General features: G+C 41.8%; 1 protein-coding gene across 2 annotated transcripts in view; it reads left to right on the forward strand.

Moving 5' to 3' along the window:
- The window catches only part of IQGAP2 (IQ motif containing GTPase activating protein 2), a 296977-nt gene that overhangs the window by 260970 nt on the left and 9764 nt on the right, over positions 1 to 26243 (forward strand). For both annotated transcript variants that reach the window (XM_070468567.1, XM_070468568.1), the window contains 9 exons: positions 1084 to 1308; positions 2655 to 2795; positions 3141 to 3225; positions 3784 to 4016; positions 6854 to 6986; positions 13108 to 13210; positions 13740 to 13881; positions 23011 to 23098; positions 25228 to 25440. In XM_070468567.1, the coding sequence (XP_070324668.1) occupies positions 1084 to 1308; positions 2655 to 2795; positions 3141 to 3225; positions 3784 to 4016; positions 6854 to 6986; positions 13108 to 13210; positions 13740 to 13881; positions 23011 to 23098; positions 25228 to 25440 (1363 nt within the window). The remainder of the gene's footprint in view (positions 1 to 1083; positions 1309 to 2654; positions 2796 to 3140; positions 3226 to 3783; positions 4017 to 6853; positions 6987 to 13107; positions 13211 to 13739; positions 13882 to 23010; positions 23099 to 25227; positions 25441 to 26243) is intronic.

Raw genomic sequence — 26243 nt, forward strand, 5'->3', positions numbered from 1 at the left:
TAAAGGAAGTAGATTAGTTTCACCAGAAGGTAACTTAATCAGTGACCACCAGGACATGAAGGTTGGGCCACACCATAGGAGACACTTGAGCAGAGGCTCTTGTTACTTTGGTGCAAGGTTTTTGACATGACCACATGGAGTTTTTAGATTGATCTCCCACCTGCATATGAACAGGATGAATTGGAGCTACACAGTTCAGGGAAATAGGGGAGTGAGAAGGAAAAAGGCACAGCTTAGATTTTCAGCACACTGAGTCTATGTTTTAGGTGTAGAACATGTGGGTGAAACTATCCAGCAGAATATTAGACATTCAAGACTAACTCCCCGGAAAGCAATAGGGGGCATCATACCTGTACACCGTCACCCAGTATTATTATTATTAGTCTAGGTCTGCTTTTAGTTCACCCCTGCCTTCTAGATTGGAATTCAAGCTGAGAAATTACTCTTAGATTCTTAAATTTCTCGAATAAAAAACTCATTGTATACCTGAAACTTAACACAACATTGTAAATCAACTCCAACAAAAATTTTAAAAACCACTCATCTTACAAATGATGGCTTTCTCTTATTTCTTTAATTGTGGGAGTGGCAGATTTTGGGAACCACTTTATTTAATGGACACTCAGGCTTCCAATGACTCCTGACAAAGAAGAATCAGGACTTGCATTGTAGATCCTACTCTGCAGGTCCCGTTTACCCTGCAGACCTTTGGCTGAATGGGTGAGGCACATTGTCTAGTGATGAAGGCAGATAGAAGGGTCATACTTAGAGTGAAAGCTTTGCCCTAACTTCCTGCAGATTTCAGACTCAGGCTGTATTACAGAAGACCGCATGTGGGGCTTGTCACCCAAAGGTCTTCTTAGATTCAGGTGTCCTCACCAAATAGAGATGGGAGATAGCTTCCTTTTAAATCACACTGCCTTTGATCTTCAATGAGCTAAAATATAGCCCCCTTCGTCCCCATCGCCCCCACCCCCTCATCCCCACCCCCCATCCAAAGCCCTTGTCTGTCAGAGAGAATATACATTGCTTAAACTCAGTCCATAGAAGCAAGCCATTTTGTTTGGTTTGGGCTTTTTTTAGATCCAAGGTGGACCAGGTCCAGGACATAGTTACTGGGAACCCTACGGTCATCAAGATGGTCGTCAGCTTCAACAGAGGTGCCCGTGGGCAGAACACGCTGCGCCAACTCCTGGCTCCGGTGGTAAAAGAGATCATTGATGACAAGTCCCTGATCATCAACACGAGCCCTGTCGAGGTGTACAAGGCCTGGGTGAACCAACTCGAAACACAGACTGGAGAAGCCAGGTAGTGAAGCCAGGGCAATGCTGGTTTTCAGTGATGTTCTATCACTTCTATGTGTATATTTATACACACTCTTAAACACAGTTAAAAAACAAAATTTACTGTACAAAATTACTTTTCAATCCAAGATTTATTAGCTCTCTTTAATATCTCCAGGCAGGCAACATTCTTGGACTCCTGCTCATCTTAGTGGTACATATTATTTTCAGATTTCAGTACCAGTTGATGCCCAAAGTCACAATTTCTGTAGTTCTTTCTCTTGGTTTTTCTTTGTATGTTCCTAAACCTGGACCTTGAAATGGTATACGATTTCTCTTCACTTGATGATACCTACTTTTCTACAGTTACCAAATAAGTAACTAGAACATGTAAGCATTAATTATCCGGGTGGGATTGGCTTATTTTAGGTAGTATCGGTAGATCTAAGCAATCCCAGGTTTTTATTTCCTGCAGAAGGGCACCTTGTAAAATTTCATTAGGATGTGCACAGAGAATTTATATGGGTGGTTGTCACAGCGCTGTTTGTAATCGCCAAAGTGAGGGAGAGTCAAAATATTTAGCTTTGGGGAATCTGTTAAATAAATGTATAACACATAATGGAGTAGTAACTAACTATTGGGAATGGTGGTATAGAAATATATTTGTTGGCCTGGGGAAAATGTTCATGATATGGTTTTTGGTTGTATCTTGATACATTGACTCATTTTCTATGTAAAGAAAATACATGCCTTTATAGATGCACAGGAAGAATCTGTATGGAATGTGTATAAACATGATCTGCATTATACCCACATACACACATGTGTGCAGAGGACCTAGAAAGTTAAGATAGGAAAAGCAGCTTTCTCTGGGTCAGTAGGATTTCCTTGTTGGCTGATAGGCAACTTTTTCAGTAAAGAACAGACTGCTCTTGGGGTGGGATGGGGGGAAGGGAGGGCAGCTCCAGAGGGCGGGGATATGTATATCATGACTGATTCACATTGCCCTGCAGTAGAAACCGAGGCAACATTGTCAAGCAGTTTTCCGCCACTTAAGAGGTTAAAAGAGAGCACACTGCTCCCTATGATTAACGAGAGAGAGAGTTAGCTGGTCTCCCTCTCCTGGGTCTGCCTGTCGTTTTGGAAGAGCCCAGATGGAGCTTCTGGAGCCACCCCGATGCACTATCACTGAGGGTTCCCTGCGGGCCTCTGGGGTCTCCCCCCTCCCCCACAAGCGAGCATTTTGTCATTGGAGCTGGTGGGTGAACCCCAATTCACCATGCAAAGCTTGACTAGAGAAGCAATGGGGCATGGACACAAATGCTTCTACCTATGCCCCCAATTAATGAGAAGCCCTCGTTGTGGTTTCAGCAACCTGCCCTACGACGTGACCACAGAGCAAGCGCTGACGTACCCGGAAGTGAGAGCCAGACTGGAGGCCTCCATCGAGCACCTGAGAAGGGTCACCGACCAAGTCCTGAGTTCCATCATCTCTTCCCTCGATCTGCTGCCGTAAGTTGTATGCGTGGCAGCTTTATCTTTCATTGCTGGAAGTTCTTGAAACGCTATATAAAATAGACCCCAGCAGCAAAGATGGGTTTCCTTCTGACCATCTTCACGGCTTTGGACGTTTGCCTACATGCGCGTTTTCAATTCATAACTTCACAGAAGAGGGAACGATATTAAACAGACCTCGGTTATGATCATCTGTGGCAGTCCTGTGATTCGGTCACCATCTCTTTGTGTTTAATTTTTATGAAAGCTGCTTGGCTTTAGTAGATGGGAACAATTACAGTGCATTTCTTCCTCACTTAGCCCTTTTCCATTATATTCTTTTGTCATCTGTTTTCCATGTAGTTATGGATTGAGGTATATAGCCAAAGTGCTGAAGAATTCGATCCATGAGAAATTTCCGGATGCAACAGAAGATGAGCTATTAAAGGTAGATTTTCAGGGATAATCTCACCATAGCTTCTCTTGGGGGAAGAAGCCAAAATTACTAACACACCATTTTGTAAAGGTTTTCCCTTTCTATGACTATTTATAAGCTGCAAGTCTTCTATTTCTAATGACTCTCAAGATTATTAACTATTACGAGGTTAATTGGGAGCTCTCAAACGTTATCAAGATTCTTTATATTAGAAAATTTGGGTGTCAGTAGTATATTTTCACCAAAAATAATTTTGTTAACTTTATTTGTAATGTGTGATTATAGTCACTACCTTTACTTAACTCCTTGTTAGGATTCAGGTCAGAAAATGATTTGCTATCTTGGGAAATGTCGATTAATATTAACTTTAAAAAGAAAAAAACAACCTCCAGGGACTCGCCTGTGGTCCAGTGGTTAGGACTCCAAGATCTCACTGCCAAGGGTCTGGGTTCAATCCCTGGTCAGGGAACTACAATATCCCGCAGCCACAAGACCAAAAAAAAAAAACAAAAACACTCCAAACTCGAGTTTTCTCTCTCAAAAATAGTCTTCTCTTCTGCCTCCCTCCAGATTGTTGGAAACCTCCTGTACTACCGGTACATGAACCCAGCCATCGTCGCCCCAGACGGCTTTGATATCATCGACATGACAGCCGGCGGTCAGATCAATCCCGACCAGAGGAGAAACTTGGGATCAGTGGCCAAGGTCCTGCAGCATGCAGCCTCCAACAAGCTCTTTGAAGGAGAAAATGAGCACCTCTCCTCTGTGAACGACTATTTATCAGAGACGTATCAGGAGTTCAGGTGAGAGGGCTCATTACCTTTGGAGAAGCTTGCAAGGTGCTGGACAGGAGTAATGTGTGTGCTGGGCCCAGAGCTGAAGCTGAGGGTGAGGGAAGAAACCCCAGGGGGCTGCTTGCTTTTCTTTTCTTTTCTTTTTTAATTATAAATTGTGTTAAATTTTCACCTTAGCATAGACCTCTTTTATTTCCTTTTTTTTTAAATAAAGCCTTTAAAGTTTAATTTTGTTTAGTCATTTATGTTTTTGGCCACACTGCACAGCATACAGGGTCTTAGTTCCCCAGCCAGGGATTGAACCCACGCCCCCTGCATTGGAAGGGCAGAGTCTTACCCACTGGACCACCAGGAAAGTCGCTGCGTGCATTTCTTGTGTTGGTTGTCACCGTGAGGAGAGAGGAAGCAGGGACGATCAGGCCAAGTTCCCTCTGTCTGGTGTTCCCGATCCTACCCCTGTAGCCAGCGCCCCTGTTACACTGAGTCATCCCCATATGTTATGATTTGTGCTTTTGACAAAAAGAAATATTTAATCATCTTGGCATGTTTAGGCTTGTGTGTGCTCAGTCACTCAGTCGTGTCCAACTCTTTGTGCCCCTTTGGACTGTAGCCCGCCAGCCTCCTCTGACCATGGGATTCTCCAGGCAAGAATACTGGAGTGAGTTGCCATTTCCTCCTCCAGGGAATCTTCCCAACCCAGGGATCGAACCCCCGGCTCCTGCATTGCAGGAGGATTTTTTTTTTTACTGCTGAGCCTTTAAGGAAACCCCTTAGGCTTGTAGTACTTAGAATTAAAAAAAGAATCAAAACACCTAACTTCTACTTTTTTGAGCTTGGAACAAGGATTATCTTTTGTCTACTCAGGAAAACTTGCCTTATCTGCACCAAACAATGGCAGGAAACTGAGTATTTGGTTTTGACAGGTGGGGAAAATCCAGCTGTTACGCTTGTTGAGGATTGTGTGTGAATGTGTCCTGTGCTGGAACATCTCTTAAATACACATGTGGGGCAGTTCTATTGATCATATGCTTCCAAGTTCTATCACGGATGATTCCACGGGACGTGGGAGGAGGCGTGAGTCTAGGAGGCACGTTTGCTCGCTCGGAAGCTCTCTGAGGAAGCACACTCCTCTAGGCATTCGTTTCCTCTTTTCTGTCAGTCAGTCATACAGCTGTGACATCCATGTAGCCTCAGCTTGGAAGATGATAATTTCCCGTTCCTCAGTTTTCCTCCAGATCCGTGATTTATCTGCTGACAGAAGTAGTTCATGAGCATTCATCTCTGTTTGGAATTTGTGGCCTCTTGTGAAGAAATTCCACCAAATCCTCTTATTATGAGAAAGCTTGATTTTTCTCACACTGCTAATTTTAGATCCCTTCACTGACTAAAAAAGTAACATCCATTTCTTGTGAACCCTTAGCTGCTCTTCAAACCCCTTTTGCACCTGCTTTTTTGTCAGATTATTCCTACTAAACTCCTGTGTCTCCAACTCTTCATTTAAAAGAAAAAACCAAAAGTCTCCCTTCATCTCCTAAATCCACCTTGTTTTTCTTTCTCTTCCACTTATATTCATCTTTTGTGTTCCTCAGCATCCAGGAAAGATGGCAGGCAGGCAGCACAGGAAGGCCGGCTGTCCGTGGGGGCGCGGCTGCCTGCCGGATCCCCTCCCCCGGCCTTGGGGTGGGAGGCAGGGGTCTTTCCGGTGGACGAGTCTTGGGTGCCTTAGGAGATACACCAAGGATACTTTAGGCATAGGAAACACTTACACACTTACAGACTAAAATGCCTGTTCTACCTGTGCTAAGAATCCCTCCTAAGCCATTATCACAGCACACCTGGCTTTTCTGCATCTCTTGGTTGAAACTTACGGTAGCTTCACATGGCAGACTTCTGAAGAGGCTGAGCACTGGAGGGAGGGGCCGTTGCATGTAACCGTGTGTCTGGTCTTAACAGCCTTTCCAGCCAGCAACTGTGGTCTAGACCGATTAAGAGCAGAGTAGGCTTACCTTGGAGAAGGCAATGGCACCCCACTCCAGTACTCTTGCCTGGAAAATCCCATGGATGGAGGAGCCTATAGGCTGCAATCCATGGGGTCGCTAAGAGTTGGACACGACTGAGCGACTTCACTTTCACTTTTCACTTTCATACATTGAAGGAAATGGCAACCCACTCCAGTGTTCTTGCCTGGAGAATCCCAGGGACGGCGGAGCCTGGTGGGCTGCCGTCTATGGGGTTACAGAGTCGGACACCACTGAAGCGACTTAGCAGCAGCAGCAGGCTTACCTTGCATTTTCATCAAATTGGTAACAGAAACTCTGAAAGGTTGTTGAAGGCCACAGAAATTTGTGCCAATTAAAGTAGCAAATTTGATGTTACTAAAAGATGTAGCATCCATTTCTTGGAATTCCTTATCTTCTCTTAAAACCTCTTTTGACTTCCTTTTTTCTTTTAATTAATTGCTTAATTGCTTTTGGGCTTATTTTCTCTAAAAAGACTTGATTCTTAGAGAAGAACATCAGTGTTGACATTTTTGTTTAGATTTCAGGGGGCATTTTTTAAATCATATTTTTTAAACAACATGCCCATAACTTGATTACACTGGGTCCGTCACAAGGCCTGAGGCCTACCTAACTGCTCTGTCTATCCCTGTTTGAGGAGCTGGGTGCAATACCCAGAAACATGGACTCGGCTTCGCCATCTGGAATCAGCCTAGAAGGTGCTAGATTAGATCCTCTAATAAGTGCGGGAAAACGCAAAGCCCTCACCATCACTGAAGATCTCACTATTTTGATAAAAGTGTTTTATTCACAAAATTGACTCTAAAATTATTTCTTTCCTTTTCTTAGGAAATATTTCAAAGAAGCATGTAATGTCCCTGAACCAGAAGAAAAGTTTAATATGGATAAGTACACAGATGTGGTGACAGTCAGCAAGCCAGTCATTTATATTTCAATTGAAGAAATCATCAACACACATTCAGTAAGTGAGGCTGGAGGAGGGTCTTAGCAGTGGACCCGGGGTTCGGACATCAGTCTTGAGAATGTTTAGTTTCTGCAGAGAGTTACTGTGAGCATGTGCTCCTCCTCGTGTTCTTAATCCTAAAAACACACACTTTATTTAGTCCCTGCCCCTTACACGGTGATGAACCTCCTTTTCCCGAAAAGGAAAAGTTCACTTTTGCATGATACGTTTATTCTCTGATTCTTACATGTTAAGAAGACTCCTTCTCCCCAAAAGGAGCGTTTACTTCTTCTGTGATCCATTTACAGTCCTATGGTGAAGGGTTTAATCCCTGAGCGGGGGCAGCCCCGGTATTTTCTCCACCCACCAAGGCCATGCTGCCTGAACCCCATCGTCGGTCTCTCCCCCTTTTGGGAATTGTCTTTGCTATTCTAGCAGTTTTCTGGGAAAATAAAAACGTTCCCTCTCTTCTAAGGTTTGGACATAAAGAGAGAGGGAATAAATAGGCTGCTCTAGGTTGGGGAAAAGAAGACTCCCACCCCCCACCTCCAACATTAGCCACCTACAAAGAGTCTCTTCTGTTGTTCTAGAAAACCGCATTTCTAGACATAGTGCTATGTCATAATGTCCCCTCTAGTTCACACACAGACATCACCGTCAACCATTAGCCTGTATTAGGTGCATTTTAGGGGCAGGGCAGTTTTCTCAGCATTGTGAGGTTCTTTGTTTAAGACCAAGCAGAACTTATCCTGAAACAGCTAGGTTCTTAAAACATAATCTTTCCAAGAACAGTTCTGGACACGGCTACTCTCTAATACTAGAAACCCATGCAAGACCTACAAAGTCAGAACCTGCATTCTAAGCAGACTCCAGGTGACTCAGACCCAGACTAAAGGTCAGGAAGCCTCAGAAGGTGGTTAAGGATACACCCAGCTTCCAATTATACTCTCAACCCGGGGAAAGCACAGCAAAGACACACCTCTAAAAGGTCTCGCCCCTGTCCCCGCCAAACCAAATATACTAACGAGTGGCAAAAATTGGCTGCCCAAAATTTCAGTCTTTATTATCAAACTCTTCTAAGTAACCAAAGTTTAAATATGTGTTGAAAAGAAAGACTGGATCTACTTTTGATCTCCTCCTTTCAGGGTTGGGACAGGAAACCTTCCTTGAACTCTGGCAAGCTCTCCATCAGTATTTTGAGTGACCCTAAACAAAAACAGTTCTAAAAGACCAGCTGAGGGACTGGGTGGGTTGATTAAGTGAAGAGGCTATACTTGTTTTCCCTATATATAAACACCCCAAGTCAGCTAGCACACATGTCCAGTAATACACCATTTGCAGAAATAATTTCCTAACAAACAAGGTAGACTCATTCATATCAGAACCTCAACCCATTTGTCTATTTCTGTGGTAAATTATTCATCTCCAAAAAAAAAAAAAATGTCCACGTGTTGATTGCACGTGTGCTAAGGACAATAGCCATGTGGAGGGAAAGGGAGATTCTTCCCCAAGGATAGCAGAGAGAGAACGTTACTGTAATTCATTTAGACTGTTAATCTTTAAAGAGAGATAATCTGTTCCTTTTGTTAACAAGAATTAAAAACAGAATCCAATCCTAGGAAACATGACTTGTAACCGATTTGGAATTCCTTTCTGTGTGTAGTTGGAAGCAGATGTAATACTGTGGGAAAAATGTAATTGCAGGGAAGACTGTCCTTGTTTACTGTCTGTCTCCAGGGAGGCAGAGTCCACGTGCAGACTCAGGCATGGCAGCCTCATGACTGGCCAGACCGCTGGCCACATGCTTGCTCCTTGTTCCCCAAGGAACATATAGAACCTCAAAATTAGCTCTTGAAGGAGACAGTTCTAGATTTTATGTTCTGTAATTATCAGAATAGAGAGTAGAAGGTGGCTGCTAAATCATCCCTTCCAGAGACAGCAGCCAAATCAGCTGTCCCCTCTCTTGAGAGAAAAAGAATATAAATTGATTTGATCCACCTTTCTTAGTTTATTCTTGTCTTTGACTTACCTTCCCCCGCAAACATCCACTGTACCACCTTTCCAGATTTCACCATGTCTTTCTATCACCTCTATGGCATCTTTCTTTAAATCCAACCATAGTAGAAAAACTAGCATGCCTTGCAGTGCACAGAATCTTTAAAAGTAAATAAATGTAATGAAAACACGATAGTCGAACATAGTTGCTTCCCGGAAGCCCTGCGCCTGAGGCTTCCTCTCCCTTTCTTAAAAACCCAGTTTGTAAGTATCAGGGAATGTTAGGGGAAATGCGACATTGAACAGATAACTCTCTCTTTGCTAATCTTCACGATTAAGACAGAGTGGATGGACTTCGCTGGTGGCACAGTGGTTAAGAATACAAGCTTCCACTGCAGGGGGCACAGGTGTGATCCCTGATTGGGGAACTAAGATCCCACATAACCAAAAGCAAAATATATATATATAATTGTTTAAAAGAGAGAGAGTGGAAAGGGGACTTCCCAGGTGGTCCAGTGGCTAAGACCCTGCCTCCAGTGCAGGGGACCCAGGCTCAGTCTCTGGTCCAGGAGGATCCTACATGCTTCAGGGCAGCCAGCCCGTATACCACCACCACTGAAGCCCGTGCACCCTGGAGCCTGGGCTCCGCAACCAGAGAAGCCGCTGCCATGGGAAGTTCGCCCACCACAGCTAGAGAAAGCCTGTGTACAGCCAAGAAGACCGAGCACAGCCATCAGTCAATAAATAAGTCTTTCAAAATATGTGTATTTAAAACTCTTAGAAGAAAACATAGGAGTAGATCTTTGCAGCCTTGGATAGGCAGTGGTTTCTCAGGTATGACACCCAGTGTATAAGCCACAGAAAGAAAAAATACACACAAACAAAAAAAAATAAATTGGACCTCCTCAAAGTTAGAAACTTTCATGCTGTAAACATTGCCATCAGAAAATTGAGAAGACAACCAAGAGGATGAGAGAAAATAATTTCAGATAGTGTATCTGTCAAAGAACTTGTATCGAGTATATGAAGAAAACCTACAGCTCAATGATGAGATAAATAATCCAATTTAAAAATGGACAACTGAAAATAAAAATGGACTGCTGTGTCTCAAATGACACAGTGAACATGGTGAAAAGGCAACTTACAGAATGGGAGAAAAACCTGCAAATCATATGTCTGATTTACAGTTAATAACCAAGAATATGTAAACCATTCCTATAATTGAAGAGCAACAGAAAGCAACCCAATTCTAAAATGAACTAGAGACTTGAATCAGTGTTTTTCCAAAGAAGACAGATGACTGACCAAACACACGAAGATGTTCAGCATCACTCATGTCTAGGGAAATACAAATCAAAACTGCAGTGATTTTGCCTCGTTGTATAACAGAGACAGCCAATGAATCTGTCATTTGATATGGAAAAAAAAAACACACAAGATACCACCTTACACCCATTATAGTGGCTACTATTAATATAAAAACAAAAACTGGAAAATGTGTTAGCAGAGATATAGAAAAATTAGAACCCTGTTATACTATCAGTGGGAATGTTAAATGGTACAACTGCTATAGAAAACAATGTGATCGTTTCTCAAAAAAGTTAAGAACATATTCAGTTCTGGGTATATACTCAAAAGAAGAAGCAAAGTCAAAGACACTTGTACCCTCCTGTTCATTGCAGCATTGTACAGTAGCCAAAAAGTGGAAGCAACCAGGTGCCCATTTATAATCAAAATGTGGTGTAGAAAAAATGTGGAATATTCCAAAAAACAATGGAGTTTTATTCAGCCTTAAGTAGGAAGGAAATTCTGATGCCGCAGCATGGATAAACCTTGAGGATGTTATGCCAAGTGAAGTAAACCAGATGGAAAAAGGCAAATACTGTAGCATTCCTCTTATACAAGATACCTAGAGTAGTTAAATTCAGAGACAGAAAAGTGGAATAGTGGAATGGGAAGTTGTTGAATGGATATAGTTTCAATTTTGCAAGATTAAAGAGTTATATAGACTGGAGGCACATTAATGTACTTAACACTACTGAACTCTACACTTAAAAATGGTTAAGATGGTAGATTTTGTCATCTGGATTTTACTATTTACTAATTTAAAAAACATAAAAATAATTTTAAACAGGCAAATCATCTGAATAGAGATTTCTTCAAGGAAGATAAACAATAGTTATAAACACATGAAAAGATGCTCAACATCTTCAGTCATCATGCTTGCATACTTAGTTGTTCAGTCTTGCCTGACTCTTTGTGACCCCATGGACTGTAGCCCTCCAGGCTCCTCCATCCATGTGATTTTCCAGGCAAAAATACTGGAGTGGGGTGCCATTTCCTTCTTCAGGGGATCTTCCTGACCCAGGGATCGAACCCGGGTCTCCCACACTATAGGCAGACGCTTTGCCATCTGAATCACCAGGGAAGCCCCAGTTAGTTATTCAGTCGTGTCCAACTCTTTGCAACCCCATGAACTGCAGCCCGCCAGGCTCCTCTGTCCATGGGATTTTCCAGGCAAGAGTACTGGTGTGGGTTGCCATTTTCTACTCCAGGGGATCATCCTGACCCAAGGATCGAACTCTCGTCTCCTGCATCTCCTGCATTAGCAAGTGGATTCTTTACCACTGAGCCACCTGGAAGCCCAGTCATGTGTTAATTGTATCTCAGTAAAGCTGTTGAAAAGGAGATTAAAAATGGAAAAGACTACTTTTATCACATGATTCAGATTTTTGTTTTGTAAGATAGTTACTCAAAACAACTGAAATACTTCCCATCACCAGGGGTACCAGTCTCATATTTTGCAAACATTGTTTTATTAATTCTAAATAAAAACAAAAGCAGATGTGTTGTCCTAGATGCTGCTGTTCCTCCAGAGTTATCATTTCCTCTAAGACCTGGCGAACACCCAGCTGTGTTACCACTGATCTTTTTTTTTTTTTTTTAATTCTGAAGGGAAGAACCTGCTGGTACATCTGAGTCTCAGGCCAGGGAATCATATGGGCATCTCTGCCATCCCCACCCATGAAAGATCATTAATGCCAGACAGATTAAAATAGCTAATAGTGCAGAAACTGGTCACAAAAGCTCACATATTATATATATATATATATATTTTTATATATATAATATATACATATAAAAGGTCCAAAAGAGGAAAATCTATGGAAACAAGGTGATTTTCAGATGACTGCTGAAAGATAGAGTTTCTTTGGATGGGGGGTAAATGCAAAAAATGCTCTAAAATTGGTGTGATAATGGTTGCACAACTCTATGAAATATACTAATAAATGTTGAATTATACATTTTAAATGGGCCGATTGTATGGTATGTGAATGATATCTTAATAAGTTTATTACTAAACATCTCAAAAAAATAAAATAGCTAATAGTGGTGATTTTTAAAATATAACTATAATGTTTGATTACTGTGTAATTTTTCTCTGAAGAGATATGGAAATGTCCTTGCAGTTTGCTCCCATGTTAGTCAAGAGACTTCTGCATTATTTTAGATTCTCCCCCTCCCCGGCTTTGACATTTTTCTCTTTTTTATTGGAGTGTAGTTGACTTACAATGTTGTGTTAGTTTCAAGTATATAGCAGAGGTGGTTCAGAATATCTATGATATATATTATGTGTGTATATGTGTGTCAAACACATATATACACTCTTTCAGATTCTTTTCTCTTATAGGTTATTACAAAATATTGAGTATAGTTCCTTGTGCTATACAGTAGGTCCTAGTTGGTTATCTATTTTATATGTAGTAGTGTGTGTATTTTAATCCTAGACTCCTAATTTATCCCTCAACTTTGACCTTTTATATAAACGTGGAAGAAGGACAGGGTTTAGGTGGAAGAAAACTGCCTCTTGACAGATTTTGCAAGATTTTGCTGAAAGAGTGTTTATGAACACCTTTCATAAAAACTACACTTTCTTGATAAAGAGTATGCACTTGCCTCTAAGATAAAGTACAAACTGTGTTTCTCTGTGGTCTCTAATTTTAATAAATGTCAGACTTGCATTTAAGATTCAAACAATATCAAAAGAAAGTTATCACAAAAAATCAGGAAGAGGACTATGTAAATACGGTAGCTGTTGAGAATTTACTTGTATCTTTGTCTGTGTGTTGCTTTCTATGTAAAGCTCTTGTTGGAACACCAAGATGCGATTGCACCTGAAAAAAATGACTTACTGAATGAGCTGTTGGAGTTGCTGGAAGAGGTACCTAATGTGGAATCTTTCCTTGGTAAGGGCGTCTTCCCTCGGGTTTGTATTTGGTTGGTTAGTTGGATGGTTTGTTGGTTTTCCTATCCTAGATCCAAAAATCTTATTTAATTCACAGGTTCATTTAAAGGATAATCGCTACACTAGCCCCTTTCTACATGAAGGATTCTGTACTTCTTAGTATGCTCAATTGTAAAACAATTTACTATTCTTGAAGGTCTATATATGTCAAAAAGGCTTTGTCAATCATAAAGAAAAAGGGCAAAATTTACTAAAAGTTCCTTGTTGTTTTTTCCAATGATGTCTTTTATTGACAGTTCTCTTTCAGTAATTTTTTTCAAATTTTGAATATCAATGTCCCATGCTATTTTAATGTTTAATTCAAAGATTTTTTAAAAGCCACTGTAAGGATATTGGAATGTGGTTTTCTCTGAGGACCACGATCTCCTGCTCAACTCCCAAGCCCCATGTTTCCTACAGAACCTTTCTTACATTGATGATGCCACTGTCACAATCAGTGAGTTGGAAAATAACAGGGCTTTATTCTGCAGGGGAAGGAGCTGTTGACCCTAATGACCCTGACAAGGTAAACACACTAAATCAACTCGCCAAGACTGAGATTTCCCTTTACCTGACCAGCAAGTACGACATAGGGGATGGTGAAGCTATAGATGGCCAAAGCCTCATGATCAAGTAAGTTTGGGGCTTAAAGAGCACATGTTTCCATTTGCTCATCTTTTTAAAAAATTTCATTTATTGACATGTCTCTGACTGCACTGGGTCTTCATTGTATGCAGAGGCTCTCTCTGGTTGCAGTACACAGGCTTCTCTTGTCGCAGAGCACGGGCTGTAGGCACACAGGCTTCAGTAGCTGCAGATCGTGGGCTCTGGAGTTTGGGATCAGTAGTCGTGCCGCATGGACTGAGTTGCCCTACGGCCTGTGAGATCTTCTGGACCAGGGATCAAGCCAGCGTCCCCTGCATTGGCAGGCAGATTCTTAACCAGTGGGCGTCTGTGGTGGCTCAGATAGTAAAGAATCTGCTTGCAATGCTGGAGACCAGGGTTCGATCCCTGGGTCAGGAAGATCCCCTGGAGAAGGGAATGGCTATCCACTCCAGTATTCTTGCCTGGAAAATCCATGGGGTCACAAAGAGCCACTGAGCGACTAATACTTTCACTGGACCACCAGGGAAGTCCCAATTATGCATCTTAAACCATGCAAATTCAAATTAGACTAAATTTTCAGGTCATTTTTAAATATTGAAATGTTGTTGTTTGTCGTTTTAGTTGCTAAGTTGTATCCAATTCTTTTGCGACCCTATGAACTGTAGCCCACCAGGCTTCTCCATCCATGGGATTTCCCGGGCAAAAATACTGGAGTGGGTAGCCATTTCGTTCTCCAGAGGATCGCCACATCTCTTCACTGGAGGCAGATTCTTTGCCGCTGAGCCACCAAGGAAGCCCAAATATTGAAAAACAGTGTGTTTAGCCATCAAAAATCTAACCAAGAATAATAGATTCTTCATAATTTGAGAGACCTAAATATTATAATATTTTCTAAAGCTTATCTTGTTCTTTAGTTTTCCTTGTACTGATTTCATTCCTTCCCTTTAAGAAATGATTAACTCAGCCTATGAAAGTCCTCAGGTAGCTGAAAGGAAATAACTGTTCCAGTGGTCAAAAGAACAAGGAAGTTCAAGGAAATACCTTATACCTAATTTATCTTCTGGTAGAAAACATTAATGTAAAAGTCACATGCAGTAAGACATAATGCTATTCTCTGACTTATTAGACATCTTTTCTATTAAACTAAGCCTAGATAACTTGACCAAATTTGACTTTATTTATAGTCAACCTCCTGACCTTGAAGATTTCAGATGAAGTTTTCATACTCTTGATACTGTACTTTTTCTGTCAAGGCCTCGAAGACATTGTACATCAGTCCTCACATACAGAGTAAGAGAGGATGGTTCATCACCCTGAATTGAAATGTCATAAACCAAAACCAGGGGCTCACCCAACGTACAGTTTTTAAGAACTAATAGAAGGAAATGGATTCGTATTAGCACATTAGAACAGTTGTACATCCTGGTGAAGTAGAAAATGGAAGTGAGAAATGGGGGCAAAAGGAAATAAACATTTAAATAATACTTTACACATAACTCCCGAGTTACATGTCCTGAGTTCTGAGGTTGTTTTCATTTGCAGCAGGAGCTTTCTCTTCTGCCACTGACATGCCTCAGACAGCACTCATTTCTAGTTGATTTTTTCCAGATATTCAATCCCATGAATATGGGAAAAAAAAAAAAAAAAAGCTTAACTCAGTGTGCTATGTTGCAGTACATACGTATGTGCTTCTTCTAGTAGGCTTTCTTATCTTGTGCTCCAGTCATCTCTAAGGCCCTGGTTGTTCAGATACCCAAATGCTTGAGTTTCAACCTGTGTCACTGGCAGTGGGCTTGAAGTTGAGGACCCAGTGGTGAGCAAGAGTTCCTCCCTTCAAGGGTCTGCAGTCCGACGGATAGCGCTGCTCGTCTGCAGGACCCAGGACAGACTGCAGGACTCTTGCACAACCTGGACCTCATTAGAGTTGAAGGCAGTTGCTTTCAACTACTGGCGACCAAGTCAGATTCCACTTGCAGGGAGACAACTTGGGACAGGGCAACAGAGCACAAAGGGAGAAAGCTGTGGAGGCTGCTCCCAGGGCCCCTCTGAGCACGTGCCAATCACGGAGGGGACTGGAGATACGGATGGTGTGGTTCCACCATGTAAATTCAATCAAGGCAGTTGTCCTATGATCTCATAAGCTTTGTCTTTTAGAAGTAAGAGGAAGAAATTTTTTCATAATTAGTTTTGTCTCGTATTTGAACCCCATTTTCTAAATGCAGTCAGCTCAAATGCTGGCTTTAATGAACGGAAGATCATGACTGGGGTGGTCTCAAATATCAGATAGCCTGAAAACATCAGGTATATTTATACTCATTTCTGAATACGAGTCTCCACATTTCTGTGAATTTGGGGAATTCACATTTTGAAAGCGAAACCATGGAAGTCAGACCTGTTGGGAGCGGTACATCCTGGCCAGGAAGGCCTGGTGCATTCTTCAGCTGCCTCAGCCCCTTTGTGGGTCCCCCTCACCCAGCTCCCCCACGGTGTGCTGGACACAAGATACTGTCTGCCTCTTTAGTCACCACACAGAGTGGAGCCAGCCAGCAGTTTCATGTATTTACTTTTGCATTTCGTGGCAAAGTACAACATAAAAGTTAGCATCCTAACGTTTTTTTAAATTGATTTTTATTGGAGTGAGGTTGCTTTACCCGCTCTAACTTTTCTTTCCAAAGTATTTGTTTTCTGTTTATGTGCTGTACCAGGTCTTCGTTGCGGCACGTGGCATCTTCTGTCTTCATGGTAGCATGTGAGATCTTTAGTTGCAGTATGTGGGATCTAGCTCACTGGCCAGGGATGAACCCATGCCCCGTGCATCAGGAGCGTGGAGTCTTAGCCACTGGACCACCAGGGAAGTCCCCCATTCTAACCTTTTAAATGTACAACTTGATGGCACTTAATACATCCAGAATGTTGTGCAAGCTTCACCACTATCTAGTTCCAGAATATTGCCATTACCCCTAAAGTAACCCTCTACTTTAAACAGTCATCTCTGGGGCACCTTTTCAGACCCTGCTCCCCAGTCCTGGAAATCGCTAATCTGCTTTCTGTCTCCATGAACCTGCCTATTCTGGAAATTTCATATAATTGGAATTATATAATATGTGGCCTTTTGCACAGGCTTCCTTTGTTGAGCGTGGTTTTGGCTGAATAATATTCCACTGTATGGATATACCATAGTATCATGAACATTCGGGTTGTTGTTACATTTTGGCTATAGTGAATAGTACTACCACAAACATTTATATACAACTTTGTATTCGAACACTTACTTTCAGTTCTTTGGGGTGTATACTTAGCAGTGGAGTTGCTAGGTCATATAGTAATTCTGTTTTGAGGAACTGCCAGACTTTTTTCCCACCAACATGGTATGAGGGTTTCAGTTTTTCCATAATTCATCAAAATTTATTTTCTGTTTTGTTTTGTTGTTATAGCCATCCCAGTGGGCATGAGGTAGTATCTCATTGTGGTTTTGACTTGCATTTCCCTAATGATTAGTAATGTTTAGCATCTTTCCATGTGTTTATCAGTCATTTCTATGTCTTCTTTGTAGAAATGTCTGTTAAAGTCTTTGCCTATTTTCAAGCTGGATTTTTACCGTTTTGTTGCAGAATTGTGAGAGTTCTTAAATGTTCTGGATACTAAATCCTTATCATACATATGATTTGAAAACATTTTCTCCCCTTTTGGGAGCTGTCTTTTTTATTCTCTTGGTACGATCCTTTTCTGTAGAAAAAGTTGTTCAACTTAATGAAGGGCAGCTTATCTATTTTTTGTTGTTTATTGTGCTTTTGGTGTCATATATGAGAATTCATTGTCCAATCCAAGATCATGAAGGTTTCCTTCTATGTTTTTTTCTAAGTGTTCCATAGTTTAAGCTTTTACAACTGTGATCCCTTTTGAATGAATTTTTGTATATGGTGGAATGTTAGGGTCCCAAATATTCTTTTGCACGTGGATGTCCAGTTTTCCACCATTATTCCTTAAAGAGACTAGTCTTTCTCCATTAAATGGTCTAGACCCTTGTCAAAAGCCAATCCACCATACATGTATGGTTTTTCAAGACTAAATTCTATTCCACTGATCTATATGTCTGTCCTTAAGCTAGTACCACACTACATTTATCACTGTAGCTTTGTAGTAAGTTTTGAAATTGGGAAGTATGAATCCTCCAACTTGTTCTTTCTCAAGATTCTTTTGGCTGCCTGGGATTCCTTGGAACTGTCAGATCAACTTTTCCATTTATATAAAAAAGGCTATTGGGCCAGTGTTTTCATAGATTCAATAATTTACTGCATTCACTGGCCTCTGGGGTCTTGAAAGCCTTCCTCTGGGCATACTTTGAGATCCTGCTCTTGGTGGAGCCCTTCACTAAATAGCCAGTGCTCACTGTGGATGACAACAGAAGACTGACCACTTCTTCAGAAGTGGAATTTGGGTGTTGCCCAAAACAGTCAGTAGAGTTCACTCCATGGTGTGAAGCAAGCCTTACTTCCAAATACATTATGCCTTAAGTATATATTTCAAAATCTTGTTACTAACAGATAATTCTGAAAGGTGTCATTGATGGGGGGCTTGGAGACTGTCTAATCTGAGTGTTTATCTTTGAGGCAAGGAAATTAAATTCTAAAATACTGGGAAGCAAGTAGCTAGTCGCTGACATGCTTTATATCACAGGCCATTGATATTCCGTTAATGTACACTTTGGTTTTTTTTGTTTTTTTGTGTGTGTGTTTTTTTCTTTTTTTATATCCCTGTGTGTCCCCATGATGATTCCAGAAAAAACATGCTTATTTTAATGGTAATGTACACTTTGAAATAGGCTTCCCTGGTTGCTTAGCTTGTAAAGAATCCACCTGCAGTGTCAGTCTGGGATATTGCCATTTTGAAAATATTACCAAGCATGTTCTCAGTCGCTCAGTCATGTCCAACTCTCTGCAACCCCATGGACTGTAGCCCACCAGGCTCCTCTGTCCATGGGATTTTCTGGGCAAGAATGTTGAAGTGGGTTGCTGCTTCCACCTCCAGGGGATCATCCCAACCCAAGGATGGAACCCGAGTCTCTTGAGTCTCCTGAACTGGCAGGCAGCTTCTTCACCACTGCACCACCTGGAAAGCCCTCCCTAGAGACAAAAAAGCCTGGTTGAGGAGTCCCAGGAAGACCTGGGGTTACAGCCCCAGTCTCACACACTAGCAGCTGGACTCTGATCACATCACCTAAGCATTTGTTTCCTTTATCCATTAAATGGAGAGGAGGGGAGACGGGGATGGGGGTCTCTGATGAGTGAATGAGGTCACACACTGACACCTTATAAAGAACTGTACAGTTGTAAATCCCTCTCATTATAACTTTTGATTTAACTTAAAGTATGTGATCCTTTTGGCTTCGATTAAGCTTGTGTTTCTATGGAAGTACATGTGTATAAGTAGAAAGCATTATTTGTGGCTTTTACTCATACTTAACTGCCTGAGTGCTTGTTACCTCTTGAGAATTTTTTTCCTATCACATATTCAGTTTAGGCATCTGTCATCCCATTGAAAGATTTCCTTGGTTTTGGTCCAAACTGGCATGAGCAGTTAAGTGGCTAAGGGGATATTTGAGGTCTGGTGATAAAAATGTGTAGTCACGTGATTAGAATTTTTAAAAATTGTAAATACTTTTTAGCTTCTATCAACACCAATTCCTTTTCAACCCTGGGCACATTGTAAGGCAGGTGGCAGACGGGGAGGCTCGGGAACGGTCCTGGCCAGGGTGTAATAATAGACACCCTTTGAATGCAATGGCCAAACCTAAGGGACCACACCAGTTTACAAGCACCATGCACTCTCATTTATTGACCGTGGGATTTGAGCGGAGCTCTGACAAACTCCCCGGTGTATTTCATTTTTTCTTAACTTTATTCATCCAGGGAAGATGGCAGAGTCCTTGGTTTGATCAGCTTGTCTTACCTATTGTTTGAACATCCATGGGGCCAAAACGTTAACCAGTAGATTCATGCTGGTCAGACCATGTCTAGCATATTGTGTTTGCATCAAGGTGGTGGTGGGGGAACATGGTATAAATTCATTGGCTAACTGAAATGCGAGCAGGACTAGAAACTCTCTATCTCCTATTGTGAAGAGGTTTACGGAACTGAAGGGTCTCGCTTGGGAAAAAGAGAAGGGGTAGAAGAGAGGATGGAGACAGTTCTGGCGGCCTCTGCAGGTTGATGAGGGGCTGATGAGGAGAGGGAATTCACCTTGTTTCCTGCAACTCTAGAACATAGAATGCGAGCTTCCATAACAATGGAGCTCATTTGTAAAACCAGGGATTGGTTGCCCAAAGGTCCCCCTCAGCGCTGACATCCTGTGACTCACTGGGTCCAGTGAGTGGACCTCACTGGAAGGCAGGCCTGTCTGAGTGGGCTTCGTGTTCAGGGATGGGCTGCTTCAGTGCTGTGCGTGTCACAGAGGTTTAATGTGGGCCACACGGGTACTTTAAAATTTTCTGGAAGCCATATTTTTAAAAGGAACAGGTGAAGTTAATTCTAATATGTTAATTTGCCCCAGTATATATCCAAAATATTATTTCAATATGGAATCAGTATAAAAAATTATTAGTGGTATATGACACATTCCTTTTTCCATAATGAGCCTTCCAAATATGGATATGAGTTTTAGCAAATTGAGGGAGATAGTGAAGGACAGGGAAGCCTGGTGTGCCACCGTCCATGGCATCACAAAGAGTCGGACACGACCAAGCGAGTGAACTATGGCAACGTGACACATCCCGTTGTTCATTCTGAGCTTCCCAAACCCACACGTCCAGAGTGTGTTTTGACCACACGAATGCTGACTACACGTCTGACTCTAAAGAGGGGATTTACATGCATCTTTCTTTCAGTCCTGAGAGACTTCCATTATGTAAATAGGAAGGAAAAAAAAGAAAAAACATCTCCAAGGACTTTATAGTTTGCACAAGGCCACACATTTAGTAAGCAACTCCCTGGTTCGACCTGAGATCTTTCTGATTCCATTGTCTTTAACCATTAGGCTTACTGCAGGGCAAGGTAGTGATTTCCCTGTCATGAAACTGGACAGTTATTTACATGGAAGAAGTCTGGTGTGAAACTTTGGGAATAGATTCCAGCGGAAGCCTGACCTAAAGTAGAATTTAAGAGAAAGGCTGTGTGGACAGTTTGTCCTCCAGGCACTCCCAAGCAGATAAACACTCTCTGTCCCTGCGAGGGCACACTTGAGTGACCCTAGTCATGCTCGCCCCCAGATAGCTTCTCTAAAGAGTTTCCTGGAATCATATATCATCAGTCATTCCTAGAATATTCTTTCAAATAAGTGCTAACATTTTTTAAAATCACCCAGAGCTTTTATTTCTAACCGGATGTTTCCATTTAAGACATTTATTTATAATGAGGATTGGAGGGGGGAGTCGAGTGGGCAGGGAGACAATAGATTCTTGGCTCCCGGGAGCAGGGCTGTCTCGCACATGGCTGGAATGAGCTGTGTGTCCACCTCTGACTCTGGGGGGAACATTTCTCTGTGCATTCCCAGACAGCTCGAAAATCCCCAGCGGTGAAGGCTCATGGGCCAGAGGAAATGGTTGTGATCATTCTTCTCATACAGACTTGAAATAAATAAGAAAGGAGAAAAATAATGGTTACAGATGGCTTGTTGAATTTTATCCTATTTGCAAGAATAATATATCTGCAGTTCCCTTTGAGAGTTTCCTCTTGTCCTTTGGGAGCAGTTCCCCACCCTGGGGGATTCAAAACATGAATGATGTTTTCTTTCCCTTTTCCGATTTTCATGCCGTATGACCATTTTCTGCTGTAGTTGAGGAAGAAATTCATCATCCAGTGATACCATATAATGCCTTGAGAGGAACTAAGGTTCAATGCAACAAGAATGAAACTTCAGATGTTAGTTAGGCCTGTTTGTAATTTAAGGTGACTTCTGTTTATGTTCCTTTTTTTTTTTTTTGAAGGGACACAGTGTCCAATCATGTTCCTACTTATGTAAAAGGGAGCATACTTGACCATTTACCTTTTACGTTAAAGTCTTAGCACATAGTTACATAACCTGATCTTTAATTAGGAAAGGATGGCTGATTATCCTAAAGAACACGTATGAAAAAATATATCATTTTGGCATTGACAGAGTGGTTTTCCAGCTGTTGTTACCGAGCAGTTCTCTTGTTCTCTCCCACCTGAGGACAGGGACCTTCACCAATGGGTTAGTCCCACCACCAGATCCAAGGTTCCCAACCACCCCTCCTCCAGGCTGCTGTGTCATCCGGCAGCCAGAGCCTTCATAGCCCACACGGGACTTGCACTCCCACTGGCCCTCACAGTGTTTCATAACATTCTTAGAGCATCAGCAGTAACAGCTGGTCTGGCTCCCAGCAGCTTATGATGTTTTCAACAGGCTCAGAAGTTTAAATGTTATTAAAGTCAGGACATTAGATATCATTCCTGCTCCTTCCAGAGTGATGAGCCCAATTGTTCCTCCTGGTCATCAGAAAGTAGTCTCAGTCTGAAAAGAAGAAAAGGGGGACTTCCCTGGTGGTCCAGGTAGTTGAGACTCCGAGCTTCCACTGCAGGGGCCATGGGTTCCATCCCTGGTTAGGGAATTAAGATCCCACCGGCTGCCACAGCATAGCCAAAAAGCACAAATTAAATTAAAAAAAGAAAAAGTAGTTATGACATACTTGTGCCCAGGATACTGACATTGTAATCTGACTTGTCCAACTCTGAGTGAACATGTGGACTGTAGCCTGCCAGGCTCCTCTGTCCATGGGATTCCCAGGCAAAAATACTGTAGTGGGTTGCCATGCCCTCCTCCAGAGGATCTTCCCCTCCCAGGGATCGAACCTGAGTCTCTTAATGTCTCCTGCATTGTCAGACAGGTTCCTTACCACTAGCACCACCTGGGAAGCCCCTATAATCTGACGACCCCAAGCATATAAAACCCAGACTTTGAGTGTCAAGCATTCACAAACTTTGGGGAGCCTTAAAGCAGACATCCTGAAGTTCTGCGAGACAGTTTCATTTTAAAGGATTCTCTTTGAAGCTTCATCTTTACACTGCCTCAGGGGAAATAGATTTTTGTACCTCAAGACTGCTGTCTGAAAGCCTGTCTCTCCTTTCTCTATTTTGTAAGGACCAAAAAACTGATCATTGATGTGATCCGGAACCAACCAGGAAGCACGCTGACAGAAATCTTAGAGACTCCAGCAAGTGCAAAGCAGGTAATTGGCCTTTAGAGTGTAAATAGTAAGTGCCTTAGATATGTGTTGGTTTTAGTAACAAATCTTTGTGCCAGATGTTTGCTGTTATCGCAGAGAAACTATCTGACACAGTTGGGAAGTAAAAATTTCAGTGAACTGACTTCAGTTACATAGAAAACCCATGGAATATCAACGGAAATGAAATAGGAAAATGCAGCACTGAATTTATGCTAAATAATCTTATCCTAGACTAGAAGATGAGTTCTGGGTCTTTCAAAGCCTCTGAATATTCATGGTGAATTTTGAACAGTGAGTGTAGGAAACAGGGGGAAAAAATGGACTGCTTAAAAATGAAGACTGCTCGTTGCAGTGGATCGGCAGATAAGTCACTTAAGGAATTGTTCTGGTCAACAGGATATAGAAAAATACCTTTCATATTTTGTGTTTTTGCCAACTTGAAGAAATGAACAAGTGTCTTACTCACTAAAACTGTTTTTCAAATGCTTTGGAAGCCAACATCTTGAGTCCATTAGATCAGAGCACCATTATCCTGGTGTAAATGAAGTTTCATAACAATCTTGCATTAAACTTTTATCAGCATCCTGTAAAATGTATCATTATTTGATTTGTTCTGAATTAATTGCAGTATTATTGCTTTAGTTTCAATAATTGCACTCCCTAAACAAACACTCTTCCCTTGTAGTTCAGTCGGAAAGGATCTGCCTGCAGTGCAGGAGACCCGGGTTCAATACCTGGGTCGGGAAGATCCCCTGGAGAAGGAAATGGCAACCCACTCCAGTATCCTTGCCTGGAAAATCTCATGGACAGAGGAGCCTGGTGGGCTGCAGTCCATGGGGTGGCGAAGAGTCAGACACAACTGAGCGACTAACACAAACACACACTAACAAGATTATCTATTTAGTTACCTCTCTGTACTTTTGTGCTTTTTTGAACTTTAGCTGGGTTACACATGATTTTCCTGAATCATTCTTAATTTAATTGGTTGTGAAGAAATGGTTGCGTCATGGTTTTTAATAAAAGTATATATAACCAAAGTGGGTAGAATATAGTACTGAGTATGAGAATTTTAACTCTTAATATTTTATTAAGAAGCTATTCCCCCCAAATGTAGCATAGTCACTAAGAGTGCAGACTTCCAAAATCAAATGTCTCTCTCCTAGCTGTGCAATGCTAGGCACCTAGAAATATTTCTATGCCTCAGTTTCCTCAACTGTAAAATGGGAATAATGATAACAGTATCCAATTCAGGAGTAACTCAGTTAAGACATGTTAAGTGGGTAGAAAAATATGTTACATACTAAGTTTTCGACAACATTGGTTGCTACTGTTGTTGTTTACTATTGACCTGGCTTACTGTTACTGTGTCCTTAAGGCTGATCTGTCTTTCCTGTGTGTAATAACATTTATAGTCTTAGACTCTGTCTACTGTGTCAATCAGTTTTCTAGTATAGTGACATGTGAAGATCACTAGTCTCTCGTATAGTTTTTTTTAAACAAACTATCCAAACTGTTTTGATTCATTCATTTACTCATCATTTATTTGGAAACGTATTTTGTGCTAGCATGCTCTTAATTTCTTTGGTTCAAAGAAACCCAGCAGATTTTTCAGAGTTCATGATTTGAGAATGATTGCCTTACCGGGACAAAGGTCTTTGACTGCCTTCACGGCTTATGAATGTCTGTAAATATGGCTCATGTGTGAGTGTGTGACTGGGTTCTGGATGTCCAGGGTTCTCATGACCACGTTTTAATGGATAATCTAGTTTTAATTTTCTCAACTGGACTATCGTACCCAACACTGAAATCCTTCCATCCAGGGAATTATGAAATGCTGCTTATCCCGTGCAATACGTCTGTTACTAAGATAACGTGTCACATTAACCATAAAATCACGATTTAGAATTTTGCTCAGGGTGGGCCTGCCACCACTGCCCTGTTTTTCAGGAAAACAAAGTAATTCCCTCCCAAAGACCTGCCACAAAGTCCCTGAGGAACATACCGTGATCCTAGTCTCCGGACCTTGGCTTGAGGACCTCTTTCATTTTGATATTGCTTTACCTGGTGCAGCTTCTGAACCTGTGAGGTCAGGACACCAGAGATAAATCAACATCTTGATGTTCCCTTTCCAGGAGACAGATCATGCCTCAGACATGGCGAACCGTGCGGTTTTGGATTCCAGGACTCCCGAAGACATGAAGCAGGGCCAGTCTATGGTTGAAGATGCACAGCTGCCCCTTGAGCAGAAAAAGAGGAAAATCCAGAGGAATCTTCGGACACTGGAACAGACTGGACACGTGTCATCCAAAAACAAATACCAAGACATTCTCAATAAGATTGCCAAGGTTGTGGGGAAGAATATTTTTCTTTCTGCTTTGTGTAGACGTGCGCTAATCATTGCTCACGTGCTGGGACTCAGTAGGTGACATGAAGGATTCATAGTTATATACATACGGTTCCTGTCCTCCTCAATATTACAGATTTTTTAAGGTTTCAAAGCAGTTGATGACTTTTAGTAGAGAATAACCACAACTCCCCCAATTAAGGGGCTTCCCAGGTGGCCCAGTGGTAAAGAATCTGCCTGCCAATGCAGGACACGCAGGAGATGCAGATTCACTCCCTGGGTCAGGAAGATCCCCTGGAGGGGGAAAGGGCAACCCTCCCCAGTATTCTTGCTTTGAAGCCCCTACGGACAGAGCGGCCTGGCGGGCTACCACCTGTATAGTTGCAAAGAGTTGGACAGAGCTGAGGACAGTGAGCTAAGCATTCAGGCACAACTGCCCCAAGTGGTCAGAAGAGCTGAAACATACCAGACACCAATGCTTAGGAAACATAATAGATGAGTTTCATCTGTTGCTCTAAACAATACCTACTGATTTTAAAAGTGACACTTTTAGGAGAGTTCTCTCTGGAGTAATAAGTCAAGTTGTCGTAGAATCCTCTTGCCCATAGGACCTGCCACTGAGATGGTACCTCTGTGTCCCTGAGAATTGGTCTCTAGTCAGTTTAGCCGGAATGCAGTTAAGACTTAAAAGTTAGTTTCTGTTTTCTCATCCCATATTTTTACAGTTGAGAAACTTCCTGAGAAAAGGATATCAAATTAGTGCAAGGAAACATCACAGGAAAAGGCTAGATCTGTTTGCCAAGG

The sequence above is a fragment of the Odocoileus virginianus genome, chromosome 6, assembly GCF_023699985.2.
Source record: "Odocoileus virginianus isolate 20LAN1187 ecotype Illinois chromosome 6, Ovbor_1.2, whole genome shotgun sequence".
NCBI lineage: Eukaryota > Metazoa > Chordata > Mammalia > Artiodactyla > Cervidae > Odocoileus > Odocoileus virginianus.